General features: G+C 36.4%; 2 protein-coding genes across 2 annotated transcripts in view; one reads left to right on the top strand and one right to left on the bottom strand.

Moving 5' to 3' along the window:
- TRPC5 (transient receptor potential cation channel subfamily C member 5) overlaps positions 1-8,896 on the top strand; it is a 289,234-nt gene extending 280,338 nt beyond the window's left edge. The window contains exons 11-13 of the mRNA XM_032250810.1: positions 594-635; positions 2,781-2,870; positions 4,613-8,896. Of these exons, the coding sequence (XP_032106701.1) occupies positions 594-635; positions 2,781-2,870; positions 4,613-5,305 (825 nt within the window). The 3' untranslated portion in view covers positions 5,306-8,896. The remainder of the gene's footprint in view (positions 1-593; positions 636-2,780; positions 2,871-4,612) is intronic.
- ALG13 (ALG13 UDP-N-acetylglucosaminyltransferase subunit) overlaps positions 1-14,394 on the bottom strand; it is a 128,802-nt gene that overhangs the window by 31,590 nt on the left and 82,818 nt on the right. The window lies entirely within an intron of this gene.

Raw genomic sequence — 14,394 nt, forward strand, 5'->3', positions numbered from 1 at the left:
TGAGGTTTTGCCATGTTTGCCAGGCTGGTCTCAAACATCTGACCTCGCAATCCACCTGCCTCGGCCTCCTAAAGTGCTGGGATTACAGGTGTGAGTCACCACGCCTGGCCATTTTTTTTGTATTTTTAGTAGAGACAGGTTTTCACCATGTTGGCCAGGCTGTTCTTGAACTCCTGACCTCAGGTGATCTGCCTGTCTTGGCCTCCCAAAGTGCTGAGATTACAGGCATGAGCCACCGTGCCCGGCCAAAATTATGAATCTTTTTTTTTTTTACATTGTTATTAAGTCCATGCTTTATTCAAATATCCTCACTTACAGTGAATTTTCTTGGCTGTTTCAAGATCCCATCCAGGATACTTCATGACATTTGGAATCTTTTTAAACAAAACAGTTTCTTCCCTTCTCTCCTTTGTGATACTCACTACTTTCAACATCATAAAGTAATTCCAACATACATTTGCTTTGGGGGTTTGTCAGGCAGGAGTTCCTGTATCATTCTCCAGTCCTAATATTTAGAAATAAATTCAGATGGGTAGGTGGATAGGGTGCTGAGAGACTACTGATGTAACATCTCTGTCTATTTTCAATTACAGGATCGCAATGCCGACAGCCTGATACAAAATCAACATTATCAGGTAAAACTTCCTCACAGGGATGAAGCACAATAGTTGTTGGTTGGTTCTGTGGAGGAGAAACAAACTCCACTCTGGCTGTGTCTGTACACGATCCCATTTGACTGGGATAGGAGGCTTGAAAAGGCTGTAATTTATCAAAGGCTGAAGTACCTCTTTTAAGTGGAATCACCTGCTTTATAATACTGTTCATGGCCCTTATGCACTCCCTCAGCTTGATCAGCAACAAGCTGTCTTTTTTGAAATTACATAAAATATGTGGTTGGTCAGTCAAATATATGAGTACCTACTGTACATCAAACACTATGCTAGATACTAGAAAAATGACTATGAACAAAAAAGATGCAATCTTTCTGCTCGTATGAAATTTATTATCTAGCAGGGATAAAATAACAAGTCATTAAAATTATAGTTAACTATTGAACAATAGAGGTTTGAATTGTGTAGATCGACTTATAGGCAGATTTTTTCAACCAAATGCAATAAAAATATAGTATTCTTGGGATGTGAAATCCACATATACAAAAGGGCAGACTTTTTGTATCTGCAGGTCCTGCAAGATGACTGCAGGACTTAAGTATGCATGGATTTTGGTACATGGGGCGGGGGCCCTGGGACCAATCCCCAGAGTATACCAAGGGATGATCGTACTAAAATTAAGTGATTACAAGGATAAAAACTGCCATGAGGAAAAAGTACATAGGGCAATGGAAATATATAACTGTAGGAAACTAACCTCAATGAAGTAAAAGCTTATCTGAATGTCAGGAACTTAGATCTTGATAAATTACAACGTGACTTTAATCAAAGAAATAGAGAAGCACTTCAGCATTTTGTTAAAAAAAAAAAAAAGTAATAAACCTAATAAACATTAGGGCACTCTTCTCACCAGCTAGAAAACAGCTGAGCATACAAATATCACAACATCTCTTAAGAGTAATCCTTGCAAATCACAAATAAGAGACAACCATCTTTCACCGTCCTGATGAAAAGAAATCCAAAGTAGAAAAATGTTCTACAGCATTTGTAGGAAATCCATCCTTATTTTATAGGTCACTTCTCCTAACTTTGTTCCCCTTAGGCCATAACTAACAAAGAGAAGCAGAAAATATTTTGTATGTAAGCCTTCTCTCCCTACTCCCATCTTCAAATGTTATTTTTACAATAATAAATCTTAAGCAAGATTCAGTGCCTTCATTTTCTGCTTAATAGCCCTCAAAAATAACAAAAAAAAGATTTCTGCACATCTCAGTGACTTCAAGTGCACATAGTAGCCAAAGCAATAAATATTGCATTGGCTACTATTACCATTGGCCTTGAAATCAGACTGAAGTAGAATGAAATCAGACTGAAGTAGTAGATTATTCTACTGACGTGTCAAGTAGAATAATCTTGACACTTACTAGTTGTGTAACATTGGATGTGTCAGCCTCATTGAGCTTTGAATTCCTCATCTGTAACATTGAGAGAGTAATAAAACTTAAATTACAGAGTTGTGAAAATTGAGTGATGAGTATGTATAATATGTATATGCGCATGTGTTGCATGACACGTTGCCATAAGTGGTAGCTATCATCATCACCATCACTAATACAAATTGTAGTGATCATGTGTAGACCATTCCCCTGGAGGCTAACTGCAAAGAGGACATTCCTGTAAATGAGAAGTGTAGATTGACTATGCAAAAAATATCTTCACTATGTAATTAGTGAACATTAAAATCAGCAGACTTAGTGACTCTGAAGAAGACTCTCTTAATTTTATAAAAGGAGAAAAAAAAAACTCTCATTTTACTAAGAATGTTAACGTGTAATCTATCCTAAAGGAAAAGAATGTTAACTGTATGACCATGCAAGGATTATTCCACTCTTATTATTCTATAAATGTGAATACATGTTTACCTTATGCTTGGGTAAAAAAATTTCCTTTAGGGTGAATTTGATTCTGCCACTGAATTCAGAGACATAATAGTTGTTTAGCTAATGGACTTAACTCAGTTTTTACAATAAAAGGCTGGATCCTATGAGGGTTTTCTACTGCAAAGAAGGTCTAAGCACATTTTATTTCCTATGTAAGTTTCTTATTTCCTGAAAGTCTGAGAAAAAACTGAATGCTTCATGGTTTTGTTTTTGTTTTTTTTTATTCCAGGAAGTTATCAGGAATTTAGTCAAAAGATATGTGGCTGCTATGATAAGAAATTCCAAAACAAATGAGGGGCTAACAGAAGAAAATTTTAAGGTAATTTAATCATGAAGTGGTTTCTCATTTTACATATCATAAGCATCATTTAATCTTCACAGTGTGTGAGGTTTCTAGTGATAGAATTTCATCTGCTTACAATACAGCAAAGCCAATTACAATGCTGCTTATTCTCTTAGAATTGTCTCTCATCCAGTAGATGGAGATATTTTAGCAATGTATGTCACACCACAATCAGTGTTATGAATGAAAGAAATCCTCTGTATTCATTCTTTTAATATTCTGGGTGTTTCTCAGTGTGGACACTGAATGCTTTAAATGATATGGTAAGGATGCATGGTGGTGAGGGAATGAGAAGCAAAGGGAAGATGCCTGGAGACTTAAAGATCTTCTTTACTTAAAAAATGTAAGACTAAAAAATCTGTTGTTAAATCTAAGGTCTTAAGAAACTCTACCATTAAACATGAAAATTCTACTACAGCAGTGGCATTAGCCTAAAACAAATGTTTTCAACCAGGGGCAATTTTGTCCCAAGATCACAGTTGGCACTGTCTGGAGATATTTTTGGTTGTCAGGCTGGCATCTGGACAGTAAAGACAAAGTTGCTACTAACCATCCTAAAATGAACAGGACAGCTTCCCACAAGAATTATCCAGCCCAACATCAACAGTGCCGAGGTTGAGAAATCCTATCCTAGAACACATCTATATTTTCTAAGGCACACAGGAAGACCATCATCCTTATTCGTAGACATAACTCATCTACCAAGGGTCTGCTATGTTTCAAGCACATAAGTGCTAAGTGCTCTGGTACAGTGGGGAGCAAGATCTAACCAACTCCTACTTTCAAGGCATGACAATAATACAGGGTAATGAACAATTGTATATTCTGACAGGTTAAACACAGGACACTGTGGAAACACAGAGAGGAGGGACACTCAACTGAGACTTGGGGAGTCAATACAGACTTTCCAAAGGAAGTGATGCTTAAGCTGAGGCTTGAAAGAGAAGCCAGCCAAATAAAAGGGAGTTGGGGAGAAGAGTGTTCTAGACAGAGAGAAGAGCACAGGCAAAGGCCCACAGGGAAGGGAGAATGTGTCCAGTAGAGAGCCTGGGAAAAGAGTAGAAAGATGGAACTGGAGAAAGCAACCAGTACTAGGCCTTGAAAAACCTGGTAGTCCATGGTAAGGCATTTCTACTTTCTCCTAAAGTCAGTGACAGGTTAGTAACAAGTTTTAAGCAGGGGAAGGACATGAACAGATTTCAGCTTGACTTTTAAAGGAACAACCCAGTATGTTAGCAGCCAGTTGGAGATAGAAGACATTTCATAGAGACTTGAACAAGTCTCAAAACAGCAGTCTCATCACCTGACATTCCACTTCACTAGTTTCACTTCTTAGAGTCCTAAAGCTTTTTCTTCTTCAGTAGGAATATTCATATCTTTTATATGCAGACACCTGTAAGAGCCAGTGTCCTAATCTAACACCTTGTTAATACTTCAGCAGGAGTTAGTCATTATGAAAGTGCCTCAACAGACTAATCACTACTACAGTGTTAACTAATCCTGAATCAACTTTACCCACTGTACAATTTTGCCAATTGCCAGCTGTGCCCATGGAATTATTAATATGTTTTTCTTGCATTTGAATAATAGCAGATTTTTCTCGTATTTTGTGATTTGCTACTAGGCAAAAACCTGGAACATTCCAAAGGTATCTAATGTGCCTACTGTGAAATAAAGACCAAGCTTTCTGACATAACGTGTCACTTCTCTTTCCCTAGGAATTAAAGCAAGACATTTCCAGCTTTCGATATGAAGTTCTTGACCTCTTGGGAAATAGAAAACACCCAAGGAGAAGCTTTTCCACTAGCAGCACTGAACTCTCTCAGAGAGACGATACTCATGATGGCAGTGGTGGGGCTCGGGCCAAATCCAAGAGTGTCTCTTTTAATTTAGGCTGCAAGAAAAAGGCTTGCCATGGGCCACCTCTCATCAGAACCATGCCAAGATCCAGTGGTGCCCAGGGAAAGTCAAAAGCTGAGTCATCAAGCAAACGCTCCTTCATGGGTCCTTCTCTCAAGAAACTGGGTCTCCTATTCTCCAAATTTAATAGTCATATGTCTGAACCCAGTTCAGAGCCAATGTACACAATTTCTGGTGGAATTGTTCAGCAGCACTGTATGTGGCAGGACATCAGATATTCTCAGATGGAGAAAGGGAAAGCAGAGGCCTGTGCTCAAAGTGAAATTAACCTCAGTGAGGTAGAATTAGGTGAAGTCCAGGGCGCTGCTCAGAGCAGTGAATGCCCTTTAGCCTGTTCCAGCTCTCTTCACTGTGCATCCAGCATCTGCTCCTCAAATTCTAAACTTTTAGACTCCTCAGAGGATGTATTTGAAACTTGGGGAGAGGCTTGTGACTTGCTCATGCACAAATGGGGTGATGGACAGGAAGAACAAGTTACAACTCGGCTCTAAGTCAAGTCCTTATCATCTGTTCTGGAACTCAACAGAAATTTGTCATTTCCTTGCTCTCAGAGGTGACACAAAATATGATTCCCTTACTGCCCCTGCCCCCCAAAAAGGAGAGTGAAACTCCTATTTGCACCATCTTTTATAGCCACATTCTCCATTTTTGTTCTTGTTTTATTACTTTCATTAGTTTTTGCCTTTTTATACCTGTAAACACTAAGTCCATCTTACAACCAACTGAAAGGGTGTTGCACCTAATCAGCAGAGGTGCAGCTGGGTGCTTCACCCTTTTGCTTTGCTTTTATTACCCGTGCTTCCTTGAAGCCCCAGGTGCCAACTTGCTGTTGCTGCCACACAGATTCCTGACCATCCTCAGGATTTCATGCCATTTTCCCACAGAGCTGAGGGATGTGGTCAGCAGTCCCCACCAGCTATCAGATAAGGCAAACTACCCTGCCTATCTTTGTTGCCATTCAGTGCTACACGCTGCCCATGCTGGTTCAATGAACAGCATCAAAGGGAGGCTGAAGAGATTCCAAAGAATTGTCAGCTTGTAGTTTCTAGGTATAAGTGACTTGTTTCGTTCTTAAACACTACAACTTCTTATTGTGGGGGCTGTTGAGTTTTCTTGTTTCTTAAAGATGTGTTAGTTTCCTAATATGTGCCACTGAAATATTTACCCCATAGTATATGTTATATCTAATAAGTTAGGTGAATTCTTTTCCTGTGTTTGTGTGTTTCAGTTATCTTACATTTTAAAATTTGATAGTTTCAAAATTAGTATTTAGAATTTGTGCTGTTTTTTAAAAACTTCTACTGCACTCTAACCAGTAGTCACTACATCTCATACATTGGCAAGAAAAATAGTTGTCATATTTGTCAGGTCCTATTCTGTTGATAGTTTTAATTATCATTGCTATCAAAGCATTTCTAAGATAAAAGCCTGAATTTGAAATACAAGAAAAATGTCATATTGCTGAAGTGTCAAAATGAGAAAAGAGCATCTTAATTTTAATTAATTGCTTTATAAAATGGCAATTTTAGGTCGAGATAACTTAATTCACATTGCAGTTTTAATATTCATTGGGGCAGTGGAATTGCATGTGTAAATTATGTTAAATATGAAACATAACAACCCTAGTGGATTCATGGAATTATAAACGTGATCCAAATTCTACTGTCTTCAAAGAAAGCTGTATTTATACATCCAAACATATTCTTTTGCACAGCTTAAGAGTACCTCATCAGAATACAATGGTTCAAGTTAAAAAATAAAGTCCATAATGCATATGATCATCATTTTAGACCTGATAACCACTCAGAACCTTGAGCAAGGGCGGTTTTTACCAACATTAGCACAAAGGTTTCCTCAATTTAGATTCTAACATATGACCTGAAAAAACTTTAGGTCTGAATCCTAGAGATTAAATTAATAGTGTATAGCCCAGAAAAGTAAAATAGTTAGGTGTCACCCTGCTCTTTTAAATGTCAACACCAACAGGAATCCATTTAGATTAATGTATGTAATTTCTGGTAAAAGAGGAATGAGGAATTTTCAAACACTGCAAATATGCCTCCAAAGTTGCTTTTGATAGTGTGATTTCTGTTATTTGGATTTCATCTCTTTCAATAGCCTAGAGAAGAGCCAAATGGAGGGGGAAGGGCCAGAAATAGGAGGAGGTTTTGAAGAATAAAGCCTCAGACCCAGGGAAAAGTGATCAAGTGTAAAAGCTGCATCAAGACTCATTTAGCACAAAGGTTGTCCCAAAATAATTCCTTGATCATATCTGAAGTGGTTTTTCACTCAAATCAATTTCTCCCCTGCTTCACTGAGACTGTCATATATGTCCTTGACATTTTGTAATAGGTTACTTTCCGGAAAGGTTTCTGAAGTTACAGATTCAGCTTTCCAAATTGTCAAATTCACTTTGAATAATAATAGAACCTGGGCTACCTTCCTAACTCATATTAACAGCACCAAAAGAAATAGCATATAACCCTATTTCATAAAAACATGTTTTTCTCAGAAATGTATATCACTTCTGAAAACTTATGTACAGTATAATTGTTCTAGCAGTGACCTTATCAACTCATCAGAAAACAAGCTAGCCAGACACGGAACTGTATTCCAAAAGTCTTCTGTTATATTCTAAAGACATCATATGTGTAAATCAATCTCTACTACTGAAAGAACCAGTGTCATATGTCACAGGAGTACATTCCTTTTCAGATCTTCTCAGGGTTATCGTTGTTGTGATGTGGGCTTAAGACTTTACTAGCTATAGTGAAGCCTCCTTTAGGATAGGGGTTAAAGCTAAACAGCTATTGCCCTAACTTCCATGTTGGTGATGCCAACATTTTTATTAACTCTAATTCAGTACAAAGTAGGAAAGGAAAGAGATTTTGTTCACCTCCTTATTCTCTTGATATCACAAAAGGTATTTCAAGTGAAAATGCTTAGGTATATCCTCTGACCCTAGAGGAATTATAAGCCAACTTGACAGTAAACTTAAAAACATAAAAAGAACTAAAAGGGAATTTTATAAAAGATTTACTCTATTCTAACCTCATGTTTTACAAATAGAAAATAAAGAAGCCCATAGAAGGACAATGACTTGCTCAAGGTCACAGAGCTGGTCGGTAAACTGAAATCTTCTAGATTACAGAAGACATTTGTTAGTAAGTATGTATGTTATATATAGGCAATGTGAAAATGAAGTGGTCATTACAGGATACCCTTTTGTTGTGGTATCTGTAATGGCCACTTCATTTTCCCATTGTGAACTCCAAAATGCTGTGAACTCCAAAAACTTCAGACTGACATATTTAAATGTAAATTAAAAATGTACTGCAAAATCAAACACAAATAATACAAAAATCATTTACTATTTATCTAAAATATCCATATCACGGTCCACCTACTTAACAGTTGGCTTATCACTTCCAGACACCTTGGATTCATTTATTTGATCTCAGAAAGTCTCCCTAATAAGGGTAAAAATTAAAAATATGTGAATTATATTACAAAGTGACCATTGTTTAAGTATCTCCTCCACCTCTAGCTTTAAGTCCAGTGAAATACAAAAATAAAGGGAAGTTTCTAAATTTAAAATCATTTTTGGAAGATGCCAAACTTTACAGGGATACAAATGCTCCGAGTTATGCTTCTGTCTACTTAAATGGAGGCATTAAAAAACTCCATTCTTTCTGCCTCCCAGAATCATTTTTTATTCCACTGTGACCTAACTTACACTATTTCAGCTAAGTCGTAAATATCTGCCTGCAATTTGATTAATTTTAAAAAAAAAACGAAGGCCTCCACTTTTCAAATGACTTGATACTTTTTCCAAAAAAGAACTTTATAGTTCTTATGGCAGTACAAACCTCCTCTGAAAACTTCAGTGGGAACTTGAGATAAATATGAGGCCATACCTTAGCCTGAAAATACAAAGAACCATTGGCATTCATGTTGCATCGTGGGTGAAACTCAAGTGGTGTTTTGACTAATAGTTTTAGTGGCCCAGACTTTGGTTTGTGAAATCATCAGGTAAAGAGTACTTGAAGACAGGCAGCAAATCCTTTGTTTAAAATAGCTAAGAAAAATGGAGGCTGGGCATGGTGGCTCACTCCTATAATCGCAGCACTTTGGGAGGTCGAAGTGGGCAGTTCATTTGAGTCCAGGAGTTTGAGATCAGCCTGGCCAACATGGTGAAACCTGTCTCTACTAAAAACACAAAAATTAGCTGGGCATGGTGGTGCACGCCAGTAGTCCCAGCTACTCGGGAGGCTGAGGCATGAGAATCGCTTGAACCTCGGAGGCAGAGGTTGCAATGAGCTGAGATCATGCCACTGCACTCCAGCCAGGGCAAGACTCTGTCTCAAAAATAAATACATAAAAATAAAGGTACCCAAGAAAAATTTAGCATATTTTATTGGTAATCAAGTTTTCAAAAGATTGCTCATATAGATGTAGTCAATGCAAATTGATCCAAGTGTTCAGATCATTTAAATAACCTCTTCATACCTACTTCCCAGCTCTCCCTACCTTCAACCCCTGCAACTTTGCCTCAAAACTGGAAATTTTAGATTATTTGGCTTGCTTTATCTAGATAATTGCTCCAAATAGCCAACTTGTTGGTGTAGAATTCACCAGTGGGAACTGAGTACCCCAAATAAAAGTGAGCTTTACTTTAGCACAGAAAAACATCATTGCCGTTATATTTCCAATAAACCTTCCAGTAATTTTTTTCCAACAGATGTCAGTTTTGGCTTGTTTTGCCTTCTGGGGTATGTCTGTAAAAGTGAGCACATAGCTGTGTATATACATACACACACATAGCAAAACTTAATAGCATTTGATTGTTCTGCCTTTGGCTCTTTATCCTTTTAGGTAATTACTAGATCATTTTGAAGAGAGGGAAGCAGGAATAACTTTTCAATGGAGACATTTCCTGAGGTGTGAGGAACTGCCAAAATGAACTGCCATGATAGCATCTTCTGTAGCACTTTTTTTTTTTTTTAATTAGCACTTTTATATTGAGAGCTATCAAGATCTGAGGTTCCTGGTTTTGTCAAAAAAAAAAAAAAAAAAAAAAAAAAAAAAAAAAAAAGCATTTAGGTCAGAATAAATTAACTGGAAAAATTTTCAATACGCATTTTTGGCAAAATAAAGTCTGCATATTTCAGATTTACTGTATACCTGAGATTTGGTACATACTTGGAAGTGTTAATACTCATTCATATGCTGGTATGTAGCCCAGAATTTTCATCTATGGCATGGTGATCCAGAGGTGTTAGTGGGTGCCTTGTGAGAGCTTTACTTTTAAAAAATGGAATGTTTAAGAAACAGAGTTAACTGCTGGAATGATGAGGCAGCAAGCCAAGGTGCTCTAGCATCTTTAGGCTCAGTATTTGTGTTATCCCCAACTTGAGTGGATTTGTATCTGGTACTTGATTATTGGATCTGAGTTGTGTTCATTCTTTTTCTAAAGATATACCATCAACGTTTGTGGTGCCTAAGAGACATATACATATTAAGAACTATAATATTTAAATATAAAACTAAGTGGAATGCCCTTATGCCAAAAAGCTAGTTTTCTTATATGATGTGAAAAGTTGTGAATACTCTAGAGGCTTCCTGTTACTACACAAATAAAGGCAAACAATTTCTGTAGGAACATAAAACAGCCCACAACGTTTGATCATTGTAAAAAACTGTCATACACCGATGAAAGTAGCATGTATCTGTCCTACTCTCCTCCTCCTCAAAAAACGTTCTTTATAACTCCTAGTGACTTGATAGAATCGAAAAAGACTAACTGAAGAAGTAGATAAGAATGGCTGGCAACGCGAAGGTCATTTTCACCATTTTTCAGCATATTTGCCCTTTGAGTTTAGCAGGTTTGGGCGCATCCTAACATCCCAGAAGTTTACACACATGCACACAAAAGGCACTGTCCTCAGTTGAACTTGAATGAATAGGTGGAAATGTGCCTTTTATTTAAGCCTACGGTAGCCAGCCACTTGAAAGTGCAATTAAGCTGAGTTTGGCCATTTTATATCTTTTCCCAGAAGTTCAATATATTCCCAAAATACTCATTGCCACCAACTGCCTTCCAGCCTAGGAACCCTCTTGACAGTTCTCCAGTCTTACACAATTCTTAAAGCTGACCCTTGTAAGGAAGAAAGGAGGTTTTGGATTTTTTATGGGATTGGGAAACTTAGATGGTGATAGTGTAGTAAAGAGACGGTTGGAAAAGCTTTTGAAGTAAGGACAAGTGAGGATATGCACTTTAAAACATGGGGCTAAACCACCAAATTGTCAATTTTTTGGATGACCAAATTGAGATGAGTCACCTGATTTTAAAATGTAATTTAAAATGGTTAATTAAAACATTAACATCACCATTTCTCCTTTAACAAAATTCAAAAACTGCAACAATATATGAAAACAGAACCACCTCTAAATCATTTTTCAAATTTTAGGTCACATTTGGGTTGAATTTCAGATATTAACAAGTTCTCAACCTTGGGATCACTGTAAATGTTACACTCATAGCGCAGTATCACAAATGGGCTTTCATAAATATGTACATTTTAGGCAATTATTGGAAAGATCACTTTCTTCAAATTTCATCTAAGAAATAAAGTGCGTTTATGAAAACAACATGAAAGAGAAATAAAAGCTAAAATTAAGGAATGTTACTATGGCAAAAAGCCAGATTATATACCTGCTATCATCTTTTGGCCTTATAAATTTGAAATAAACATAAAATAGGATAATGACTGATATTTTCATAAACATACCAGAACTTATGCACTCAAATGAATATGGTCCTTTAAAGTAGACACCGTAAAAAGCCACACCCATATTCTAATGATGATGCCATTACTCAACCCACTTTGTACTTCTGCTTTTGAAATGACTTTCAAAGCCCACAATACAATCTCGGAATATCCTCAATGGTAGAAAATCATGATCCTCTAATATTTAACTTTTAGAAATTTAGAAATGGTCAAAAGTAATTTTAGATCCACATTTGGTAAAACATGGGGTGGTCAAGCTGAGTACCACTTTCTCTAGTTAAAAAAAAAATTTTTTTTTTCAAGTGCTATTACACAATAGGTACCTTGATAGACACAATTATAAAATAATGAGACTGTCTCTTGTGGGATTTGTAAAGTGACCTGGAATTGCTCTTAGCAATCAAGTTTTTTTTTCCCCTAATTGGCTTTACTGAGAAATAATTTATGTACAATTTCCTGCATCCATTTAAAGTGTACAAATTGGTGAGTTTTCAGAGTTATATATATATGTCACTGGAAGCACCAACCAAAATCAAGATACAGGATATCTCCATCACCCTCTCAAGAATCCTTGTTCCCCTTTATATCCTGGAATCTAGTTTCAAATAGGCTTGGAGCAGTGGCAGCCTTACAAGAATAAGCACATAGCCTCCAGAAAAGAACACTTTAAAGGGCAATATATTTAAATACAGAACTTTCACTGATTTGGGAACAACCATAATGATTAACTCTTGAAACATTTGTGTTTAAATAGTAAAATACATTGGGTTCCAATGGCTTATGCTGTAAATAAACTCAGAATTGACACCTCAAACTTATTTGATCCTTAAGAAATTACACTGTATAGCACAGAGGCTCTGATGACTAGGCGATTATCAGGGAGGGGGACAGTAAAGAAAAACTACCAACCTCCACAGAGAATGGAGGGGGAAGATTTTGGACTCATATAAGAAACCATGGTGGCAGAAGCAATGGAAAGAGACTCTAATGCGAAGATGGAAGCCAATTAGCTGAATGTGTTCGGGTCATTTGAAAATCACATATTCAGATTACGTATTTCCTGCATAAGATCTAGTCATAGTATTTAAAGTTTAGCCTCATCATATTGTGGTCACACCTTGTAGGACTTCCTTGTAAAACATATTAAGCAATCAGCTGAAATACCCAAAGCAAAGTAACCTGTAATCCAATAAGGAGTGATAACTGTGCTTAACGTACTTGGGCAGGAAAAGCAGCCAGAATTCTCAAGTGTCTTTACAGGATAATTGGGACCAATGGCATTAAAATGAATATTGTGTGAGCACATGAGAAGTCCTCTAAACCCAAAGGGTTAACACATTAGTCTATGGTTTAATGTAAAAGGAAATTTAATTCAATAAATTAACTTTAAAATTAACTTTTCAAATTACTACTTTAACAAAATAAAACTGTATCTTATTTCAACAGTAAAGACACAGACCTTGCCCAGGACACTTCAGAAAAGGATAACACATCCTTCTCAAGCAAAGACATTTTAGTTTTTGTTTCTTATAACACAGGAATGCACACCAGAGGTACTTTTCAACAGAACAACATTTAAACTCTTCACAGGATTCTATTTATTCCAGATTTCTGAAACATGGGGTTGAAATTAGGGCTGGGAGTTTCTACTCAAAACAATGAATGCAGTCTGCTGCTACAAGTTAACATGTGGCAGTAGGAAAGAGAAAACTAGAAAATACAGGCTGTGTGAAATTCACCTTCTAAGCCTAGTTGGCGGCCCCAACCACACATCACCATAGAGAAAATGTGTCAAATTGAAGTTTGAAATGATAAATTTCGAGCATAATCATGAAAAGGGAAAATTCCAAATGTGTCTGTGTAAATGGCATTGGCTTTGAAGACTATTTTAGAAGCGCAAATCTCCTTGAATAGCTATCACTTTTATTTAAATACTTTCTGTAAGAAGTGCATAGTGTCAATCTTAATGTATTAAAAAGAATCTTGTACAATAAAATAATTTTGTGTATTTTTAGCTTTAGCATCAACAAAATAAAGTATTTACTTTTTTCCCCTAAAATGTATGGCAACTCAGATTTGTTATGTTCCTCCCTTTTTCAGTGTAATCATTTGTAGCCACCAATTATTAACATTTACGAACAGATTCCACAATGCAATATACCTAGCAGAAACACTAAGACGACCTCTACAGTCCAACATATTTTGAAAAGTATATGAGAATAAATAACATTCTAATTTTTATATTTTCCATTAAACAAAGCTGACTAGTATTTAACAATTTAATAATAATTTGTAAGAACTATGAGATGATGAAGTAAAGAGACCAATAGCTTTAAAGCTATATCTTACAATATTGAAAAACCATAGAGGCCTCGATCCTGGAAATTAATAATTCTTCGTTGAGTACTTAAAGTATGATACATATTGCACAGAACAGTTGGAATCTGTGAGCCAGTGAAAAGACATATAAATGGAAGTTAAGCAGGTCATGATAAACCAATGTAATCTGAGAACATTTGAGCAATAATTCCAGAATCAGGTGACATTTCTCCTTCAGATTTTTTTGTAGTATCAAGACTTTTCAGCAACTAGCTTTCCACTAATTCAGATTACAGAAGTTTGATGGTCTTATTTTACTGACTAACTTTTACACCAGCAGGGCACTGGCTAGCATATCAGACAGAACAGCTTAACTGTCTGCTAAATAACTCACCTGCAAGTCCTGGCCTAATTATTTTAAACATAAATGAGTGTATAACATTTACACACTGGTTAGATAATTAAAATAA

This window comes from Sapajus apella, unplaced genomic scaffold (genome assembly GCF_009761245.1).
Source record: "Sapajus apella isolate SASKATOON/1434 unplaced genomic scaffold, GSC_monkey_1.0 scaffold73, whole genome shotgun sequence".
Classification (NCBI taxonomy): domain Eukaryota; kingdom Metazoa; phylum Chordata; class Mammalia; order Primates; family Cebidae; genus Sapajus; species Sapajus apella.